Raw genomic sequence first — 22916 nt, 5'->3', positions numbered from 1 at the left:
TGTGTGTGTGTGTGTGTTGAGAAAAGGAGTAGCAAAGACAGAAGTGACCATGTATTTGAAAGTCAGTGAACCCCACAGCTGCTTCTCAATAGAAACTATAATGAAAATAAATATTTCTCTAGCAAATCTAGAAAGTGTGTGCGTGTATGCATGTGCGTGTGTGTGTGTATGTGCGCATGCATGTACAAGCACAGGCAGGAAGTCAAAAAAAATCTCCGATATAAGGGAAATTCACATAATTCATTTTTTAAAAAAAAATTGGGTTTTTTGTTGGGGGTGGAGGGCTGGGGAATACACTCCATAATCAGCGTGTGTTCTTTTGTTAATATGTGCTAAGTAAAGAAAGCACCCAATAATAAGCTTCCTTGTTCTCAGTCCATTGTACAGGTGGAGACACTGGGAGAATTTGGGGTCTTCTTCACCCTGTTTCTTGTCGGCTTAGAGTTTTCTCCGGAAAAGCTGAGGAAGGTAAGGACCCAACCCCTCTGCTGTTGCCTGGGGGCAGCCAGGTTTACTCACTTTTTCTTTTTAACTCACATAGAGTCTGCTTGGCTAGTAAGTGTCTTGTTTTTTTTTTAACTAATTTCTTAAAAATAATAGTTAAGAATAAGTGAATTTTAATTTAGTTTGATACTTTTTTAAGATAATAAATTTGAAAATGTCAAAACTTAGTGAGTGGGATGAATTTTCACTTGGCTTTGTATGGGTCCCTCTAGGGAAATGTGAAACCGAGGGTGAAATATGATAGGGACTTAATCCGCAGTGTATTTCTCTAGAAGAACGTTCCTAAGATGGAAAATGAATTAGAGATTTTTACCTCAAAAACAAGGGAAATAACTTCTTTTTGTTGTTGTTGTTTTGAGTTTTTCAAGACAAGGTTTCTGTGTATAACAGTCCTGGCTGTCCTGGAACTTACTCTGTAGCCCAGTCTGGCCTTGAACTCACTGAGATCTGCCTGCCTCTGCCTCCCAAGTGCTGGGATTAAAGGTGTGAGCAACCACTGCCTGGATTGGGGGGGCGGGCAGGGAATAGCTTCTTAAAAATTGAAGGTGTTAGGGAATAAAACGAGTACTATTGGAGACCTGGTTTGGTGCTCCATATCCCCAGTTCTAGTATTTAGAAAGTGGAGATCCCTGGCCTTGCTGGCCAGCTAGTTTACCCTAATCATCCCCCAGGACAGGGAAAGACCCTGTCTCCAACAGGTAGAATGACTGAGCATGTGTCCCCTGTTCACTGCATGTATGTGCTGTGCACGTACACACACACATTCGCTGCCTCTCCCTCCTCCCAACTTGCACACACATATGCACACAAATTTACCAACAAGGAGTTTTAACTCCTCATGTTTAAGAAGTGTTGGAGGTAGGTATGGTGGCACCTAACCTAATCCCAGCGCTCAGAATGCAGGAGCAGGTGGATCTCCATGAGTTCAAGGCTAGCCTGCTCTACATAGTAAGTTCCAGGCCAGTTAGGACTACATAGTGAGACCCTGTCTCAAAACAATAAGAAAAATAAACAAAACAGGACAGCTGGGGACTGGTGCAGTGGTGCAGCATGTACAAGGGATTGCCACCAACCCTGACCACCAGAATTTAATCTCCAGGACCCACACTGTGGAAGAAGAAGATCAGCTCCTGCAAGGTGTCCTCCAACCCACCTAGGCAGCCCGTGGCACTTCCCCACAAATCAGTACATATTAGAAGATGCTGTAAATGATCTGAATAAGTAATGGCTGACCAGCAGCCTAACTGCCTGATGGAATGTTAGGTAGCCATGAAATACTAAAGTATAGAAACAAGAAAAATGTTTGTTATGGCACTCACCCTCAGCAAAACTGGGGGCTGGCGAGATGGCTCAGTGGTTGAAGCGATGGCTCAGTGCTGAAGTGATGGCTCAGTGGTTAAAGTGATGGCTCAGTGGTTGAAGTGATGGCTCAGTGGCTGAAGAGATGGCTCAGTGGTTAAAGAGATGGCTCAGTGGTTAAAGAGATGGCTCAGTGGTTAAAGAGATGGCTCAGTGGTTAAAGCGATGGCTCAGTGGCTGAAGAGATGGCTCGGTGGTTAAAGAGATGGCTCAGTGACTGAAGCGGTGGCCTTTGAGAGGGTTCCAGCCTGGGCTGCATACAGTCAGAAGTGATATGGAAAGAAAGCATATTACACAATAGCAGTATAAAGAGGCAAGTACACACAGGAGACAACGGGACAGCCGTGGTTGCACCCTTCTCTGTTTTTCAAATTTTCTACAGCACTTCTTAAAAAAAAAAAGACACATTTATTTTTGGAGGCTTTTTAAAAATCTATTTTGTTCATATTTGCTCCCTCCCACATCTCCGCTCATATCTACCTCCACTCCCCTAACCCACAACTTTGTGTGTCTCTCTCTCGTTTTTATTCTTTGAGAGGTTCAAGTTCATATAATACATTTTGATCATATTCAGACCCCCAACTCTTCCCAGATCTGCCTGCCCAAATTGGGTCTGTTTTATTTTTTAACCTGTAAATATAAATTTATGCTCCCCAAATATCCTGGGATGTATGGTCTTCAGATGGAACATGGTCATCTTATAAGGGGCTGCAGTCTTAGAAAAAGCCGTCTCTCCCTCTCCCAGCAGTGAGCAGTTGCCATCCATGCTGTAGCTAGGGGTGTGACTGTGTGCCTATCTCCATGCTGGGATTTTATCTGGCTCCGGCCTGTATCCGTTTTGTGCCTGCTGTCATAGTTGTGGTGTCAAGATGTTTCTCTGTAGCCATCCACTGCCTCTGGCTCTTACACTCTTTGACACTTCCTTCTAAGGTGGTCCCTGAGCCTTGGGAGAGGAGCTGCGGTATACGTGTTCCCTTTAGGGCTCTGCAGAGACTGCACCCTGCAGTCTCTCATTCTCTGCACTTTGGCCAGTCGTGGGTCTCTGCGTTACTAACCATTTCCTGCATTTAGAATATGCTCAGGTGATCTGCGGGTATAATTAGGAGTCAGTTTAATGCTATGTTCATTTACCAGAACAGCAGTGCTAGTTCCCCCTCTGGAGCCTATGTCCCATCAGGCCATAGGTTCTTGGCTCAGTGATGGTGCCAAGTTTGGGTTTCACCTTATGGATCGGGGCTTGCATCTAAGCAAGAGGTGGTTGGTTACTCCCATAATGTTTATGCCACTATTGCACCGGTGGGCATGTCTTGCCAAGCCAGTCACTGCCGTGGCTTGCATGATTGATAGCAGGTTATGATTAATCATTCCTTTTTTTCTCTAGTAGCCTGCACGGCACCTTGTAGTGCTGTGAAAGGGTTTTTGTTGCTGTTGTTCCTGAGATTCCCCATAGACTCTTGATAGAACCTGATATTCACTATTTAGCCCAGGGTTGCCTTAACATTGTGGCAATCCTCCTGCCTCTGCTTCTACGTACTGGAATTACAAATGTGTTCACCCACTCCTAGCTGTCTGCTTTTCTTTCTTTCTTTTCCTTTCTTCCTTCCTTTCTTTCTTTTTTAAAACTTTGCTGAAAGTTCTGTTAATCTGTCTTATCTCACCGCCTGCATCTTCTGAAGAGTCCTGAACTGTTAGTGCCGTCTTCCAGGGAATCTGTCTGATCTCACTGCCTGCTTCTTCTGAAGAGTTCTGAGCTGTGTTAGTGCCATCTTCCAGGGAATCTGTCTGATCCCACCACCTGCTTCTTCTGAGGAGTTCTGAGCTGTTAGTGCTGTCTTCCAGGGAATCTGTCTGATCTCACCGCCTGCATCTTCTGAGGAGTTCTGAGCTGTGTTAATGCCGTCTTCCAGGGACTCTGTCTGATCTCACTGCTTGCTTCTTCTGAGGAGTTCTGAGCTATTAGTGCCATCTTGCAGGGACTTTGGTCTCTTCGTGTGCTTCTGACATCATAAACCACAGATGTTAATTTCTAAACTCAAAGAAAATTAACCATTTTTCTAGATCCTAAATTTTAAAAAAGGCCCCATTTTTCCTATGCATTCTCTTGAGGAACATGGGGTAGGGAGGGAATAAGCTGGGTAGAGGGATTTCTGGGGTGCCCAGCCGTGTTAGCGTAAGCCAGGCTCAGCCATCACAGGTGCCATCTTGGGCAGGCTTCATGGGAACACGTGCCCTCTGTTTCCAAGTACACTGGCTCGTCTGGGATTGTATAATTAAAGACATTCAGTGCAATTCATGGAAAGCAAGGCAGGTAAAGTTCTGTTCCTCTATAACGAGCCACAACACCTTCCGCAGGGCTCTGACCCTCCTGGATGTCAGTTGGGACATCATCTGTAGTGGGGAATTTTGTTAATGTTTCCCCTGGTTTCCATAATTAAATTTTGTGTCTGTAGTGCCCAAGGGTCATGGTGAGAGACATTCTGTGACACTGCTAGCATCATGGCTGTGAGCACTGTAAAGGCAGCTTATGGTTGGTAGAAAACATGTGATAGTGTTTTCCGAAATGGTAGCAGTTGCTGGACACCCTCTGGGGACTCTGAATCCTCAGATTAGAAACAGCCAGAGTTCCTGGGGTCTGGAAGAGCTTCCTAGTATGGCAGAGAATGCAGTCTCCCTACCTTGAGTGCCCATCCCTGCTGAATGCTTAGTCTGGGTTCTTGAACCTGCCAGGACCTTTCTCACTTTCCTGCTTTGAAATCGACTTAAATTGTTCTCTTTGTTCTGAGACACTGGTCTAACTGTAGTTAGGGCTGCCCTGGACCTCAGATCCTCCTACCTCACCCTCCCTAGTGCTGGGATTACAGGCTCGTGCTACTGACCCCTTTGAACCAACTGTTGTTTGTTTTTATCTTCAGTTCATCAGTTACTACCTCTCTCCAAATAAATTATGAATCATGGGGAGCCAGAGTTGTTTTCTTCTCTTATCTTCTGCTCTCCTAGCAGGTTCTTGCTCTGCACCCGTGGTGTTCAGCCCCTTTGCAGCTGTGGGCATGGTGCATTAGCCCCGCTGTATTGCTTGACTTTAGGGTTTCAGAGGATGTGCCTTGAAGAAAGAGAAACCTAACCAGCCTGTGGGGCTGGTACCCAGCTGTCTGGGGATTACAGGTATTGTGGGAAGTTTGCCAATCTGAGCTTCCTAATTCCTCTTTGTAGGAATCACCTGGGGATAAAGCTCACATGGTCTGACCCAGGGTGAGCTGTAGGCTGCATTTCAAATGCATTCTGGGCCCCATGCTAACTGGAAACGGAATGTCTGACTGACCCCACTTGTACCTGAGCTGTGCCCCCCTCCGCACCCCCTCCCCAGCAATCCACGTGCTGGAGAAGTGCTGGAGATGGTCTCCTCTCACAGGGATCCCAGAGTCCTTCTGTCTCAGAGATCATTGAGTCTCACTGTTCCTCCCTCCAGATGTAGAAATGAAGCTGTAGAGTGTGTTCCTGAGTTCATGGCTAGTGATTGACAGTCTTCAACTCCAGGCCGTTTCGGAAGCCAGCTCAGCAGTTCAGCCTCATGAATTCAGGGCAGTTACTCCTGTGAGCACGGTTGGCAGTTTTTGTTTTTTTTTGTTTTGTTTTTTAAACAGTCTCACCAACCCTCAAACGGCCTGGAGTGCCTCTGTTCATGGCGGGAATGTTAAGAAGGGAGTTTGCTCCAGAGCACCACTGTGCCTGCCAAGTACAGGATTGGAGAGAAAGGACCTCTGGGCATCCGGAACCAGCCTCCGTGGGGCTGCCCATCCCTACCCATAACTGGGCATTGTGGGCGCTCAGCTGAGTGCTCAGGTGACAGGAGTTGGAAATCTCAGTCCCTAACTTTGGAGCATGTGCACCTTCCTATTTCCAGAAGAATGAAATTGTTACCCAGCAGTAGAGCAAGGATGCAAAGGTCCCAGGCTGCAAAGCATCCACAGGAGAGCCATAGGAGGCTAGCCCTGTAGAAAACCTCTGTTGGCCTCCGCCTCATGGCTCCACAGGGTAGAGGCAAGTGGATCTCTGACTTCAAGGCCAGTACAGAGTGAGTTCCAGGACAGCCAAGGCTACACAGAGAAATCTTGTCTCAAAAAACAAACAGTGTTTATACATATACTAGAGGGAACAGAGAAGTCACATGTATAAATGACCCATAGTCAATGTTTCATATTGTGGGTTCTGCATACATGGACTCAGCCAACTGTAAAATGAACATATTTAGAAACAGGTATTTCTATATTGAATATACAATAGGTTTGTTTTGTCATTAATACCCTTATTAATACAATATAAATATTTGCATAGCCTTTATATTGTATTGAGACTTATAAGTCATCTAGAGATGACTTAAAATCTACAGGAAGGCATAAGTATTGCCCCTTTTTAATAGGAAGATTTGAGCAGAGTTGGAGAAATGGCTCAGTGGTTAAGACCACTGGCTGCTCTTCCAGAGGACCTAGGCTCATTTCTCAGCACCCACATGGCAGCTTACAAGCTTCTGTAATTCCATTCTCGGGACCTGACACGCTCTTCTGGGCTCCATGGGCATCAGACATGAATACGGTGCATTGACAAACATGCAGACAAAATTCCCATATACATAAAAGTAAATAAATAAAATTTTAAAATAAAAGACTTAAGCATCAGAGGATTTCAGTATCTTGTATTTGGTGGGGGTAAGGGAGCTATACCCAATCTCCAGGGATACTGTGAGATGCTCATACTTAGTGTCTGTGCCTGAGTGTGTTGCAACCTGCGATGTGTGTTTACTATGTCTGAGTATATGGGCCGTGAGTTCCTTCTTTCCTGAAATATCAGTTCTCCGCTCTGGCCCTAGTTCAGAGATAGCCTCTTGTCCCTGGAACGTGCACAAATCTATGTGTTCTTTTCAAGGTGTGGAAGATATCCTTACAAGGACCTTGTTACATGACACTACTGATGATTGCCTTTGGCTTATGGTGGGGGCACCTTCTGCGGATCAGACCCACCCAGAGTGTCTTCATTTCCACCTGTTTGTCCTTATCAAGCACACCCCTGGTGTCCAGGTTCCTCATGGGCAGTGCCCGGGGCGATAAAGAAGGTAGGTAAGCAGCATGTTCTAAGTATGTGCGTAGCTAATGTTCGTGCGCAGCTTACCTGCAGACTCATGACTGGAGGCCTGCGAGGACGAACTGTGAGCCCTCCTTCACAGGACTGTTCAGCTGTTAGTGGCTCCTCAGGTACATGTTCAGCCCTTCAAAGGGCCTTTCTGCTGCTGACGTCAGTGCCTCCATGCGTTATGCTGGGTTAAAAGGAGCCCCCATTGCGTGCTCATGTGCTTATCATCACTAGAGAGCTAGAAAGAAACCAGACCAGGACCAGAAGACCACACATCTACAGCACAGTGTGTGGAGCCTGTGGAGGTGGTAGCTTATGAAGGCGCCCATGTTCTTGTTGGTCTTTTTAGTTGTAGCAGCACGAGGCGCTCACACAATTGGTGAATTTTTCTGTGAAACCAGAGCCTTTCAGCAGTGACAAAACCGTTCTCGGCTCGGTTTGTTCTCTATGTGTGTGAACTGTGGTCCTCTCTGAGTCGCTGCTTGGGGTGGTGAGACCAGAGCAGCACGGAGCAGTCACAAGAGGCCTTAGAGTCAAGCTCCGCGTCTCTGGCAGCGGTAATGTTTTCACATACACTTGTTCACGGGGACGTCGGTGTTTGATTCTTACTTACTTAGTTACTTCGTGAGTAACTCACAAGGCCAAAATGCCATGGTAACATCAATTGATGCCTTGAATACATCTGGATTAGAAGAGGAACTGTAAAAAAACAAAACAAAACAACAACAACCAAAAAAGGCATGGCTAACTCCTCTAGTGAGATTCAAACTGCTGTACTGGGCATAGAGCTGCCCCCCAGCCTCCTGAACTCTAATCTGGGTGGAGCTCTGGAGAACCAATGGAACTGTCCCCAACACTTGTAGTATGACCTGGGGGTAAGGGGTTTCTCACTGGTGAAAGAGAAAACTGCAGATCCTGTGAGACCTGTGGGCTCATGGGGTATGGGTGTGACATTTTCTCGGGCGACGCATCTTGCTGTCACTACCATAGTGGCCACATCAGTGGGGATCCAGCAGACAGGTCCAGTATCCCTGTGGATATCATCCCAGGTATCACTGAGATACAGAGCTAGGGACACAGGCAGAGAAGGCGGGGCAAGCAATGAAGTACGAAGTGTCTTCTGACTGGTGGCCTGCATGTGAAGAAATCTGCTTCCAGAAAGGACAGCTGTCAGCCTCTGTCCGTGAGTCCCTCCTTCACAAGAGTATTCACTAGACCATACTGGCACGATCGAGTGCCTGAGAACCTAAACAAAGGTCACGTCTATAATTAGATCACATTCCAAAAGCTTAGACAGGCAAGAAACCTTTAGATGCAGAAGAGATGGAAAGTCTGACCTGTGTGTAGGAGAAGTTGCAGAAAGTGGCTGGTGGTTTTCCAGACCTGGAGGAAGACAGGAAGCTTGGGTTTGAAGTACGTCTCTAAAACTGAATGGGAAAATTGAAGTTTGCCCTACTCATGTCATCTCTAGTCCAAGGAGGTCTCAACACTCAATGGAATAGACAAGTGGCCCAATAGCACGTGCCTTCTCTGTACCATGAGGTCATGTCAAAAGACGGAGCACCTGGGAGAACAGGTCACAGATGCAGAGATGTGACCGAGGGCAGGGCTGGTGACATCGTCCTATCCCACACTATAGGGTAACAAGAGTAGAGGGTCCAGAGGGCTGGGGAGCATGCCAGGGAAACAGTGAGGAGCATGAGATTTTCAGACCTGGACTACTGGGGACTGCTTAGCAAGGAGGCTGGTTTTGCTTCATTTTAAAGTTCACAAAGGTCACACCAAAACCATAGGAAAGGTCAAAGGACGTGCTGCTGTTGGTTCGTTTGGCAGGGATGCTGATACCCTGAGGACTGTAGACTATGGCAAGCAGTTTATAGTTTATTGTGTTATTAGGAAGGTGGCACCCCTCACTGTCATGAGATGTGATGGAGGAAGAGGGGCCGTGACTGGGAATAGAGCTCCATTGGTAGAGCACTCACCTAGAATGCATGAGGACTTGGGTTCAATTCCCAGTACTGCGTGAACCAGGCAGAGTCGATTGGGCCTGTAATCCCTGCACTTGGGTGGGAGAGGCAGGGGGGATCACAAGTTCAAGATCATTTTCAGCCATGTAGGCAAGCCTGGGCTAAAGATCTTGTCTTCTTCTTCTTCTTCTTCTTCTTCTTCTTCTTCTTCTTCTTCTTCTTCTTCTTCTTCTTCTTCTTCTTCTTCTTCTTCTTCTTCTTCTGTTTTAATGTATAGTAGTAATAAAATATAAAAGAAATTTGGGGAATCTCTCAAAAGGTGTGTGCTACCCTTGAGTAAGAAAAAAACATACTGCAGCATTCCTGAAGATTAATCAGGGAATTTGTCTGTGGTCATGGATAAAAAGGCCTAATCTATGAGATGTTATTTCTCCTTGAATTTATAAACTCACAGCAACTTCAGATTCATTAGAGGCCAAGAGGCCGGAATGGCCCTTGAGGACTGAGTGAGGAGAGGCTGGGGAGATGGTTCAGTAAGTAAGAGCATCTGCTGTTCTAGCAGAGGACTGGGATTCGGTTCTCAGCACCTACATAGCAGCTCACACATGCCCTTCTCTTCAACTTCAGTTCCAGGGCACCCAGTGACCTCTTCAGGCTTCCTAGGGTGCTGTGTGCACAGGGCACAGGTCCATATACACAGGCAAACCATTCACACACATAAAGTAAACATAATAAATACATTTGAAAACTATTGAGTGAAGAGCCCTCCAGATGACAGGACTCCCTGTGGCTGTGACAAGGTAGTAGAGCCTTGCCACAAGCACTCATGGAACTGAACAGCCGGCCCAGGTGCTGCAGGTACATTGGAGGAATTGGGGAGTCACTGATGAGAACAGCTGCCCTGTTGGAAAGCATGGAACCAGAGCCCTTCCCTGACCTGGAAAAAGCGAGCTCACATGACTCAGCAGCAGCACTTGAGGGGCGGAGCTTGAGAGCTACTGAAGGGGAGAGAGACCATAGTCCAGAGACCCAAGACCGTAGTGTCCACTCCCTAAAGTAAAAAACGCTGACCCCAAAGGAAGACAATGAGAGAGAGCTGTGAACACAGTAAAACATAGACTGGGCATGGCGGTGCACACCTTTAATGTCAGCACTCGGGAGGCAGAGGCAGGTGGATCTCTGTGAGTTCAAGGCCAGCCTAGTCTACAGAGTGAGTTCCATGACAGCCAGGGCTACACAGAGAAACCCTGTTGCAAAACCCCAAATAAATAATAAATGAGCACAGGCCAGTGACAACTTTGGCTCACTATGCAAAATAGTTTGTTTTAGTTACCCTCCTTGTTGCTGTGGCAGAAATAACCCTGACAAAAGCAACCCAGGCAAGGAAGGGTTTATTTTCACTCACGGTTTTGGGGAGTCGAGGTATCAGGAACTTGATATAGCTGGTTTGTCTGCAGTAAGGAAGAAAGTGCAATGGTGCAATGGATGTGCCAGCTAAGTTCCCTTTGTCCTGTTGGCAGTGTATGACCCAACCTGAGAAATGGCTCTGCCCACATTTGGAGTCGGTCCCACCTCCACCCCTTCAAGATAATCTTCACAGGCATGGCAAGAGGCTAGCCTCATCTAAATAGTCTCCTTACAGGTGTGCCTAGCAGGTGTCCCTCAGGTGGCTCTCGATCCCTGTCAGGTTGACAACAATGTAAGCATCCCTGGGTCCAGAGCAGGAACCTCTGTAAGGCCCTACAAATTGCTGCCCACAGGAAATTATCAGAACACGCCTTATGGGAGCAGACACCCGGGTGAATAATTACAAAGATTCTGCTTCTTGTGAGCACCCTAGAGAGATATGCTAATACCACCACGGTGCCATTTCCCATTGTCCTTTTGAGTGGAGGAGGAGGTGCTGTTCTGCTCTTGTTTTGTTTTGAGACAGCATCTCAAAATGTAGCCCAGGCTGCCCTCAGACTCGCCGTCTTCCTGCTGTATGTTGACTTTAACTAGCCTTGATAGAATGTCGAGTCTCAGGAGCCTCTGCACTCTAAGTGGACCCAATGTCTTTGGAGAATGATTTCAAAAGAGAAAATTCTCTTTCTAACTATATGCCCTAAAAGAGTCTTATAAAAGAATATTAAAGACAGCATTACTTTCAATAACAAAAATCACTAATAATGTAAGTGTTCAATCATAGACCAGACAATGCCATCAGTAGCCTAGTCACTGGGATACTGTGAAACCAATTGGAGCTAGTCTCAGGATCAGAGGAGACGCAGAGATGCAGCGCATGTCTGTGTTGATCCAATGTCAAGTTGGAAAACAAGAACTTTCACCCCAGCAGCCCAAAGAGACATCTGAATGATGAACCGGGTGTGGAGAGGGGAGGGCTTGCAACAGCAGCAGCAGCTGGGAAGACGGCAGCCCATGCCACTGAGCATCCTGTGCCGCTCTGTTTTGCTCCATCCACAGGTTTTGCAATTGCTTATAAGAACAAGAGGTAACCGCTAAGGTGGAAATGCAATCTGTAGTTCTGCTTTACTGCGTGTTTAAGAAGAGCCCCTTCCTGTAGAAGGACATGCCAGGGGAGGCGGAGGGGGAGGGACTTGCTCTGGTGGTTTGCAGAATGTGGGAACCTGCCACCTGAAGGGCTGAGTCTGGCTTGTTAGGGGCTGAGGGTAAGGACAGAGAGCTCCTGTTCCCATTATCCAAGCATGTCGTCTTGTTTGCCACAGTGTCTTTTGGTAATGGCATTTTGCTATAATTATATTAATAGCATGCCATAGAAATCAGGTATTTTGGTGAATTTCTTTATAAAATGTTTTTAGGGCAATGGTGTGCACTTGTAGTGCCAGCTACCTGGAAGACTGGAGCAGGAGGATTGTTTGAGCCTACGAGCCAGGCTGGGCAACATAGTGAAAACTGCCCATACCCATCTCAAGCAAAACTAGTAAAAAAAAGTCTTTGAGAGCAAACATTGATTTTAAAGGTTATAACCCTTTTAAGGTTTGTCTTGAGATAGGCCTCGTAATTATGTTGCTCAGGATGGCCCCAAACTCTTGTGCTAACAGGGTCCTTCTGCCTCGGCCTTGCAGTAGTAGTTAGGCCCACCTACTTACAAGTGTGCCCCACCTACTGCTCCAAAGAGACTTGAAAGTCGTTTTTACTAAGTTCTGAAGATTTTGTGAATTATTTTGAAAATATGTTAAGTCCTGTGATATTTCTTGCTTTAACTTTACTATTGTGCGGGTGTATGAGCATGTGCCGTGGTGTGCTTGTGGAGCTCAGACAGCAACTTTGTGGAGGCAGCTCCCCTCCCCCCTTGCCATGGGCTCTGGAGACTGGATTCTGGTTGACAGACATGTGTGGCAATTGCCTTTGCCCGCTGGGCAGTCACAGTCCCCCAGGGCCTTGGTTTGGACTGGGCACTGAGTCACTAAGCCTTGGTTCTGAGTAGCTGTCTCACCAGCAGGTGACATTGACTACAGCACAGTGCTGCTTGGCATGCTGGTGATGCAGGACGTGCAGCTGGGGCTCTTCATTGCGGTCATGCCCACACTCATCCAGGCCGGAGCCAGCACGTCTTCCAAGTAAGCATCCGTATTGTGTGCTTGTCTAACTTAAAGTCGTTTGTTTATAAAAATGTTGCACAAGACTAGGTGGTGATGGTGCAACCCTTTAATCCCATCACTCGGGAGGCAGAGGCAGGCAGATCTCTGATCTCTGAGTTCGAGGCCAGCTGGTCTACTGAGGGAGTTCCTGGATAGCCATGGCAACACAGAGAAACCCTGTATCAAAAAACAAAACAAAACATAAAAGCTATACAATACCTTTCCCAGTGTGGTCTCTAACTCATGTCACATGTGTCTCTGAGCATAGCCTGTGGTGACACCACCAGGCTGATCCTGGCTTTGTTGTCTACCAGCTCCTGGACTGGAAGATTACACAACCTCACTGCTCCCCTCTGTGGTTATGGAGTGGAACAGTAACTCACCTGTTCTAAGGCAATCGGAGGCTTTAGTGAGTCAGTAGGTGTACATGTCCAGGGTAGCCTTGGGAAAGCAGTGATCTATATACATAGATGTACATAGATAAATGCATAGACATATGTCTTTGCATGTGTGCCATGCCTGTGGTGATGTAGAAGAGATGTCGGGCGGATGTCAACTGCTGTGTCCTTCATTCTTTTCATTTTTCCCCACAAACAGCCCAAGCCTACTCAGCCCTTGCTTGGTCCGTATGAAAGGAAAAGTCAACTAAAAATTAACTTGACCAAAAAACCTTTGGTTATGTTACAAGTCCAGCTGGCCTCCAGGAATGGCAGAAAGAATATAAGCACAGATGAAAAATATAGGGAGCCCTACAGAATTAGGAAGGTGGAGAGAAAGACAGAGAGTAGACACACTCTAACTGACTCTTATAAACTGTGCTTATCTCCTGTAGACATGTAGAGTCCTTCTGACTCTAGCTTTATTATATAGCATCTCCAGAGACCAAAAGCTGTCAGTTGAGACTGTGTGTGTGCATGTGTGTACATGTGTGCGTCTATGTATGGTGTGTGTGGGGGGGGCTCTACATGAATGTATGTGGATAATGTGTATGCATGTGTGTGTGTGCATGTGTGTGAATGTGTGCATCTGTGTATGGCGTGTGTATATGTGTATGTGTGTACATGAATGTATCCTTATGGTGTGTGTGTGTGTGTGTGTGTGTGTGTGTGTGTGTGTGTGCAGTGTACTCATGGGGCATGCATGCTGAGGAGGATATCAGGTGTCCCACTTTATGACTCTGTCTCATTCCCTTCAGGTAAGGCCTTTCACTGAATCTGGTGCTAAACTGGCACCAGCAAGCCCCAGGCTCCCCCATTTCCGACCCCCACAGCACAGGGGTTTTGAGCATGCATGTGGCCATACTCAGCTCATTTTGGTTGCTGTTACTGTTTGAGACAGGGTCTTACTGTGTAGCTTTGGCTTACCTGGAATTTGCTATGTAGACCAGGCTGGCCTCAAACTCCCAGAGATCTACTTGCCTCTGCTTCTTGATTAAAAGGATTAAAAGCATGCATGACCACACCTGGCCTTTTTTTTTTTAAATGGGTGTCAGGTATTTGAGCTCAGATCTTCAAGTTTGTGGAGCAAATGCTTTCATCCACTGGTGTCTCCCCAGTTCTGCTGTTCTCTTAAACTTCCTAAAAAACTTATTTCTCAGCCGAGCAGTGGTGGCACATGCCTTTAATTCCAGCACTTGGGAGGCAGAGGCCTGCGGATCTCTGTGAGTTCAAGGCCAGCCTAGTCAAGAAGTGAGTTCCAGGACAGGCTCCAAAGCTATACAGAGAAACCCTGTCTCAACAAAACAACAACAAAACCAAACTTATTGACTCCAAAGCAGAGATCCCAAAACAATCCACATTTGAGGCATATGACTTAATTTTCTAAGTTAATGTAATACATAGATTGTATTTTAGCATTTAAAAACAAACTGTGTATGATTCAGTCATTTACCTTGTAACATGTTGAAGAAAATATTTTTAGATGATTTATAGACCTTAAAGGACTATATTTGGAAGTGAAATACCATCTCTCTCTTTTCTTTCTAGCGTTATCATGGAAGCACTGCGGATCCTGTTTCTGATTGGACAGACCCTCTTTTCGCTGGCTGCCATTTTCCTTTTATGTCTGATCATAAAGACTTACCTCATAGGCCCGTACTACCGAAAACTGCACGTGGAGAGCAAAGGGAACAAAGAAATCCTGATCCTAGGAGTGTCTGCTTTCATCTTTCTGATGCTGACGGTAATCCTCAAGTATCTGTAGTTCCTGTGGCCCTGTGTGCGGTCTGTTTCACTGGAGAAGCGGTTAAAGCATTGACACTCGGAATGTTTATCTCACACACACAGTTTATCCTACCGTGACTGAACCTTTGATCATTACCAACCACTTTGGAGAAATATGATTTCTGAGCGCTGCACTTATTTTGTTTGTGTTTCGAGACAGGGTTTACATTTTTTAAAAACAGACATGTATTCATGAAAAGGCACAGAAACACATAACTATCTTAAGCTTCACACAGCTTTGCATTCAAAATAGCAGATCAAGTTTCAAACCATTTTTTATTTTTTTCTGGTGAGATGAGCTGGTTAATGGTATGACTTCTGTTGCCATAAAAAGGACTTTCAAACAGATCCATGTATGCATTTGAAAGAGAGCAAGGGGACGGGTATAAGAGGGCTTAGAAGGAAGCAAGGAGGGAAATAATATCATCTTAAAAAATAAAAGAAGTGAAAATGTGGGGCTGGAGAGATGGCTCAGGGGTTAAGAGCACTGACTGTTATTCCAGAGGACCTGAGTTCAATTCCCAGCACCCACATGGTGGTTCACAACCATCTGTAATGAGAGATCTGGTTCCCTCTTCTGGTCTGCAGGTATACACGCAAGCAGAACACTATACATAATAAATAAATACATCTTTTAAAAAAAGACTTAAAAAATAAAGTAAGACAAACCAGATTTGTGTTAGAAAGTAGACTTCTCTTGAGAGAGTAGGGGAAGGTCAGGGGCATCCTTAAGTAGCCTAAATAGCAAGGCGGAATTGCCACACACCTCCACCGTGTTGCTCAGCAGCCGTGCAACCTGGCACTTACCCCAGAAAAGTAAAGGTGGACGTCCACTCAGAAACTCGTGAATGTTCATGGCCAAATCCTGTGTGATTGTTCTTCAGGGTGAGTAGTAAGACGCTGTGGTCTATAGGGCCGGGGAGACGGTTCTGTTGTTAAAGTGTTGGCCTTGAAAGCAAGCTTGGGTCCCTAGACCCACTGCAAAACCCAGGCAGTGACAAGGTCCTGTAATCCACAAGTGAGGTATTGTGGGGCAGGGGCAAGGGCAGGGGCAGAAGCCTCCCTGGGCTAGCTTGCCATGCAGTCTAGCTGAACAGCTAAGCTTGAACTTCAGTGACACACCCTGTCTCCAAAAATGAATACATAAAAGCAAAGCAAGAGGGAGTGTGGTTGGATAAGCACCTGAAGTTGACCTCTGGCCTCCATAAGTGCACATGCACACACATCAACATGCATGCACTAAATAAACAAGGAGAAACTATGGCATATCCATAGCAGGTAACGCTGTCCTACAGTAAAACTGTTGTCCCCACAAAGCCCAGGGAGCCATGCAGAGCGAAGGAACCATTCTTCAAAGGCTGTATATGGCTGAGCGAATCCGTTTGTTTAGTACTTATTAAAAAGCAGTTTCAGAAATTAAGGAAGGAAGTGAGTTCTAGGGGTTGGGAAAGGCTGGCAGGTAGCCTGGCCACACCGCTGAGCGAGACAGGACACTGCCCTGAGGAACCTAACTGTTCCTCTTCCACCGAATCTGTCCTGAGATTAAAGGTTTCAGTGTTTTAGAAAGTAAGTTAGCAAATTCTTTCTTTATGTGTGGGAAGCACACATTTGCTTCTGCTCATGATAACTATAATTATTTCAAGAATGTTACTTATTTAAAATTTCCCCTGCTTTGCCTATTCCAGACTATTTCCTTTTTGAAAGTAACCGCCAGCAAAGTTGTCTTGTCTGTGGGGTCAGTGTTGCCTTCCCCAGGGATACAGCAGCCAGAGTGACTGTCCCCCGGCCCTCCTTGGTTTCTTCCTCTGTTCACTCCACAGCCTTTGTTGGGCACCCACTGTCAGTGCTGGGTGTTAGGACGTGCTGGCCTTCTGCACATCAGACCCACTGTCAGTGCTGGGCGTTAGGACGTGCTGGCCTTCTGCACATCAGACCCACTGTCAGTGCTGGGCGTTAGGACGTGCTGGCCTTTTGCACATCAGACCCACTGTCAATGCTGGGTGTTAGGACGTGCTGGCCTTTTGCACATCAGATGCTCCCACAGTGCTTGTCGCTGCTGCTGCTGCAGTTAGTGGTGATGCAAGCGAGCTGCTGTTTGTTATCCCCATGGTTTTACTCCTGGATTTCATTTCTTTAATTGCTGGTCACCTTCCCCGTTGTCCTCTCTGTCCAAAGCCTAATCTGTGATATTGAGACTGATGGGAGCCAGGTTCGTCCACACCCTCCCCACACTTGGTGTTGTCTGTGTTTGACCTTAGCGTTTCTGTTTTGTGTGTTTGCGTACACATATGCAGTGGGCTCTGACTCCCTTTTCCTCAGAGCTGCTGAGTCAGCTCTCCTTTTACGAGATGCAAGACACCTGGGGTGTGCTCTGGGCTACACCTCAGTGTGGTCTGTTTGTTTCTCTATGGAACCAGTAATTTTCTTATTCATTTGTAGACTTTAAAAATATTTTTGTTAGGTTTTTTTGTCTCAATAAAAAAGCAGCTATGAAATTTATGTAACATAACCTTCACATTTAAACATCTTACTGTGTGATTTGGTGGTTCCCAGAATGCTTCAGATCTGTGCCATTATTGCCGCTTGTCAGTGGACTTGCTGCTTCCCCATCCCTATCAGCACTGGTCCACTGTCTGTCACTGTGGACTTGCTGCTGCTTCTTGGCATGTTTATATAAACTGGATCAGACACCATGTGGCTGTTATCATCTGGCTTCTTCCGGCCTGATGCCTTCAGGTCCACGTGTGGAATGTGCCAGCGCTTGTGTCCATATGGTTGCACAGTGTTCTGTGTCACGTCCATGTTTGCTAATGTGTTCTGATCCTGGCTTGCTCTTAATGGCAGTTTTTAATAAACCGAGGTTCTTAATTTCAATATAACCCAACAAACAAGTGTTTTCTTTATAGCTAGCACCTGCTGTTTTCTGTATGGATGTGTAGATGTTTGCTATTCTGGGCTCATGAAGATGTTCAGTAGTGTCTTCTGCAAGTGTCGTTGCTCCGCTTTTCTCCTTTAGATCTACAGTCCACCTGGGGTATGAGTTCAGTCTGTGGTATGAGGTTTCTCATGGTTATAAAAGAATCTTTGTCCATTGCTTTGTAGGGTAGCCTTGCCAGAATCCAAGTAGCTGTGTTGTGTATTTGTATGTGCAAGTGTTTGAATTCATTCTTTTACCTTTGTATGAGGTATACGTGTGTACGTGTGCGCTTTTGTAAATACAAGTGGATAGTGGATGTATACTATCTATGTATATGTACATAGTTATGTGTGTTTCTATTGGTTGATGTGTACATTTCCTTTGCTCATGCAAAGTGCTTATGCAAGGGTGGGGTGTTACTTTGATTTGCTACTGTTCGCCTGTTAATCCGTGACTGCTCTCACACTGTTTTGTAGCTTGGCATCCAGTAGCATCCTGACCCAACTTTGGTTCTGTATCAGGATAATCGTAGCTTTATTTGTGATTTCTTCCACTTCCTTGTAAGTGTTCAGGTCTGGCCTTCATCTTTCATGCATGCGTTAAGTCTCACCAGCATTCCTAAATCTGTCTATTATTTGAGGGGATATTGACATTTTCCTGGTGCAGAGTGTTTGCATTCTCACTGTTGGGATCTTCTAGTACCCCAGTGGCATCTTGTGTTGGGTACAAAGGTTCTGCCATTTTGTGAACCTGTGTCTTGATGTTTAATGGTGTTTTTGATGTCATTGTAAGTGGTACTTCTTTTAAAAAAAATGTTCTGTATTGGACTGTTGCTATTTCCTATAGTTTTAAAGTATCTTTGTGGTTGTTCTGTTGGGGATGTCCCAGAAGCCAGTCTTGAGCTCTGTGTGTAACAGGGCAAGGTTAAAGAACTGGTCTGTGATGCCCATCCATTCTGTCTGACCTTCTCATCCTCTCTGCACTGGTGGGAGCTTTCTCTGTACCCTGTCAATGTCGTCACCTGCTGGTGGTTGTCCGCCTACTATGAGGTTTGAGTCAGTTACAGGAATCGTTTTAGTGCTAAAGTCTGGCTCTTTCCTGATGCAGATAAAAAATGTATAACAATTATTCAAAATAAAGGTTGGCGTGGCTGGAGAGATGGCTTAGCAGTTAGAAGCACTGGCTGCTCTTCCAAAGGACCGGGATTCAATTCCCAACACCCACATGGCAGCTTACAGCTTTCTCTTAATAGTTCCAGGCTACCCAACACTCTCACACAGACAGACATGCAGGCAGACCACCAATGCATATAAAATTTTAAAAATTTAGAACTGAAATAAAGATTGGAAAATACCCTTACTTAAAAATATTACAGTGGTCTACATAAGTGACTGTTTAAAATATTAATTTTTTTCTCCCCAAGTGTGGTTAATTCAACCAATGTTAGTCTCTTGTGTATGGTATCTCTGGCCACTCATGGGCCCTTCTGGAGCTGCATATAGGAACCTGCGTCTCTGGGTGGCACTTGGATACTAGTCATTCTTGGTGTGCACTGTGGTTCTTGTATCGGGTTGAAGAGTGTCAGGCTGTGAGCAGTCTCTGGCAGTGAGCAGACTGGGCAGTGCATGTGTTCCTTAATGAAGCCGAGTCCCTCATCCTCAGGTCACAGAGCTGCTGGACGTCTCTATGGAGCTTGGCTGCTTCCTGGCTGGAGCACTGGTCTCTTCTCAGGGGCACATGGTCACAGAGGAGATCGTGGCTTACATCGAGCCTATCCGAGACTTCCTGGCCATCATTTTCTTCGCATCCATAGGTATTCCTCTCAACGCTGCAATTCCTTTGATACGCATGTGAGACACGTTTGTATGGTTGTATATAAATATGCTTTTCTAGAGTCTGAGGAAAGACTTACTTTAAAATAGGGAAAATGGACAAAAAAAAAAGGTCGAGAATTAGCTGGTTGTTCGTCAGGTTTCATCAGTGCGATGGGAGGTACCTACGGCAAGGCCTGCACCCTGGTTTCTTCCTGTGTGAGCCAAGTGAGGAATGACTAAGGCTGTGTAGTTGTGGGACATTTCCTGACCCTTCCTGTGGCTGCCGTGCACACACTCAAGCTGTGTGTGCGCGCTAGTCCCTAGTTCAGAAGGAGTGCTGGGTCCTGTGCCGACCTGGGAGTTTCGTGCATTCTCTGCGGGTGTGGCCTAATGGAGGAGGGCTGCTGGGCCCCTCTCTTTCCCCAGAAGAGGGAGAGGGTTTTGCCAAAGCACTCAGAAGAACTTGGGTTTCAGTTAAGTCTTCTGTAAGAGCAAGCTTAACGAGTAAGACAGAGTTGTAGACTTGTAGCTGAGAGATGGCTGGAGCCTGCTCTGAAGTCTCTGTCTCCCACAGGGCTCCATGTCTTCCCCACCTTTGTGATCTATGAGTTGACTGTGCTGGTGTTCCTCACCCTGTCTGTGGTCGTCATGAAGGTATGAAGTGAGGCTGGCTCTTAGCACTCAGAGATGGTGAAGTCCACACTGCTCTGTTGCTCACTACATAGTAGAGCACTTCCCATTGGCCCTCGTTTCCAGCCAGTCACTGCCTAAGTCCTACAGAACCCCAGTGACACTTGTGGCTCCCAGAGACACTCCCACCCACGCCCTTGGCAGGCCCAAGGAGGCAGGTCTGGGCCAGTGGTTTAGATGGTCTGATGATGTGTTGTTTCAGAATTGAGGTGTTGGGAATTAGCAGAAGCCAGGTTGGGGAGCATCTTTCTGGGTCAACAGGCTTGTTGTGGTTAAGTCTGAGGAGCCGCCATTGTCTCCTTCCTGATGGAGGTGTGTTTCAGCATACAGGAAATCCAATGGGCACTGCTAAATGCCCATCTTCATGACCACAAATTACTGTGTGACCTGAACTGGTGTCTTAAGTCACAGTGTGGCTGCCTGTTTAGCAGTATTTGGAGAGTTGCTAGTTCTGAACTGCCTGCCAGTTCCAGGCTTTTCTCATATATGGAATGAACCTCTTACTATTTAATGCTGTTGATTCAGTTTGATGGGGGAAGGCTTATTTTCTGTCACTGAATCTAAACTTTTTATTTTGCCTTCTTGTTCTATATGGATTTAAGACAGTTTCTATTTATTTGGTGCCTTCTGGCTATAGCGATATTTCATTTGTATTTTAATAAATAAAGTTTGCCTGAAGTTCAGAGAGTAAAACAGCCACACTGATCAGCCTTACGGACCAGGCAGTGGTGACACACACCTTTAATCCCACTAGCCACACTAGTTTGCCATAGAAACCTGTAAGTGGAGACTGCTCATTTGTTTCCAGGTGGCCAAGACCTAAATAATCACACAGAAACCATATTAATTACAACACTGTTTGGCCTATTAGCTCAGGCTTCTTATTAACTAACTCTTACATCTCAAATTAACCAATTTTTATTATTTTATATTTTACCATGAGGCTCGTGGTTTGTCACCTCTTGTTTATTGATCTGCTACATGGCATCTGCCTTCTTTGGCAATTACATTGTAGTAGGAGGAGGCTGCTTGTTGGTTTCCGGCCGCCCTGATAGCTTAGCCCCAAAATAATCACACAGAAACTGTATTAATTAAATCATTGCTTGGCCCATTAGTTCTAGCTTCTTATGGCTAACTCTTACATCTTAATACATATCCATTAATCTGTGCATCATCACGAGTTCGTGGCCTGCCAGCAAAGTTTCAGCACATCTGTCTCCAGCGGCTGTGCCATGGCTTCTCCCTGACTCCATCCTTCTTCCTCCCAGCAGACAGCCTAGCTTTCCCTGCCTCGTTCTGTTCTTCCCTGCCATAGGCTCAAAGCAGTTTCTTTATTCATTAACCAATAAAAGCAACACACAAACAGAAGGATCTCCCGCATCACTATATGGTGTCTCCTTGACTCCACCTACTCTCTCTCTCTATATCCCTTCCATTCTGGCTATATTCTGCTCTGCCATAGGCCAAAGCAACTTTATTCATTAATCAATAAAAGCAATGCATATGCAGAAGGACATCCCACATCAGAAACTGGGCTGTAGTGGTACACATCTTTAATCCCAGCCCTAGAGAGGAATATAAGACAGGAAGAGACAGCTCTCACACAGTTTCATTCTGAAATCCCTGGAGGCAGGATTGCCATTTCAGACTGAAATAGAGGTAAGAGCCAGTGGCTGGCTGTTTTGCTTTTCTGACCTTCAGGTTGAACCCCAATTTCTGTGTCTGGGTTTTTATTAATTGTGCTATATCTGATTATTTAACATGCTGCTGCGTGCACTTTCCTACTTGATTTGTGGCTAGAAACAATGGTAGCCACTGATGTTCTCCATCTCGGTTCTGGTTTATGAGAGTCGTTTTGTCTGCCTTTGGTCGTGAATAGTGATGTGATAAGCCATTCTTACAGTTTGTGTTGGCAGTGCTGGTCTTGTCTCTCATCTTGCCACGGAGCAGCCAGTACATCAAGTGGATTGTATCAGCGGGACTGGCACAGGTCAGCGAGTTCTCCTTCGTTCTGGGGAGTCGAGCACGGAGAGCGGGCATCATCTCGAGAGAGGTGAGAGTCAGTAAGTTCAGACGCGTGACAGTCCTGTGGAGCACATCGGATGCTTCAGTGCAAAGAGTGAACACTCCCCCTGACTCCCACTGTGCTGACTTGGGAGTCCAGGCACACCAGGCCTCTGGGACAGCAGCATGTTCTCAGTGGGTACTGAGCTGGCCTGGAAGGAAGCTGGACCTGGCTGCTTCCTTCTGGTTTAAGGTGTTGAAATTCTTAGGTGAAAATAGCTAGTTAATCCCTGCCGTCATCTTTTCGGCTTGATCTTAGCCCAAAGGCCAGGAAGTGATGTCACTGTCTTTTACAGTAATTATAATCAGCAGGCTGAGGAGAAGTGGGCTGTTATCTGGAGCCTACAATAGAAGCTCCCAGGGAAGCACAGGAAGCCTGCAGAGCATCTAGAGACCAGTGGTTGTCCCTGTGTAAGGAGTGTGAGGAGGTGGCAGTGTAACGGCCATGGTAGAGGCCTGTCCACTGAATGAGGCATCACTGAAGCTGACACAGGGCTGCACCATGGGAAGAGCATGAATCCAGTGTGGGCCCCGGAGGGGTCACCTTCAGGCTAGCAAAGAAACCAGGCCGCTACCCTGGAATTTACGAGACCTCACCACAGCGTTCCATCAGTGGTTAAATCCTAGCTGTTCCCACTGCAAATGTCCTTCCC

General features: G+C 46.1%; 1 protein-coding gene across 3 annotated transcripts in view; it reads left to right on the top strand.

The window, feature by feature from the left end:
* Window positions 1-22916, top strand: part of Tmco3 (transmembrane and coiled-coil domains 3) — a 36037-nt gene that overhangs the window by 12244 nt on the left and 877 nt on the right. Inside the window, exons 7-13 of one of the 3 annotated variants that reach the window (XM_005366261.3) lie at window positions 376-468; window positions 6784-6970; window positions 12418-12535; window positions 14542-14737; window positions 19358-19508; window positions 20084-20163; window positions 22103-22252. In XM_005366261.3, the coding sequence (XP_005366318.1) occupies window positions 376-468; window positions 6784-6970; window positions 12418-12535; window positions 14542-14737; window positions 19358-19508; window positions 20084-20163; window positions 22103-22252 (975 nt within the window). Of the gene's footprint in view, window positions 1-375; window positions 469-6783; window positions 6971-12414; window positions 12536-14541; window positions 14738-19357; window positions 19509-20083; window positions 20164-22102; window positions 22253-22916 lie in introns of all 3 variants that reach the window. The other 2 variants (XM_013353446.2, XM_026788784.1) reach the window with 2 other exon arrangements.

Source organism: Microtus ochrogaster, unplaced genomic scaffold (genome assembly GCF_000317375.1).
Source record: "Microtus ochrogaster isolate Prairie Vole_2 unplaced genomic scaffold, MicOch1.0 UNK7, whole genome shotgun sequence".
Classification (NCBI taxonomy): Eukaryota; Metazoa; Chordata; class Mammalia; order Rodentia; family Cricetidae; genus Microtus; species Microtus ochrogaster.
This window is presented reverse-complemented; position numbering and strand designations above follow the sequence as displayed.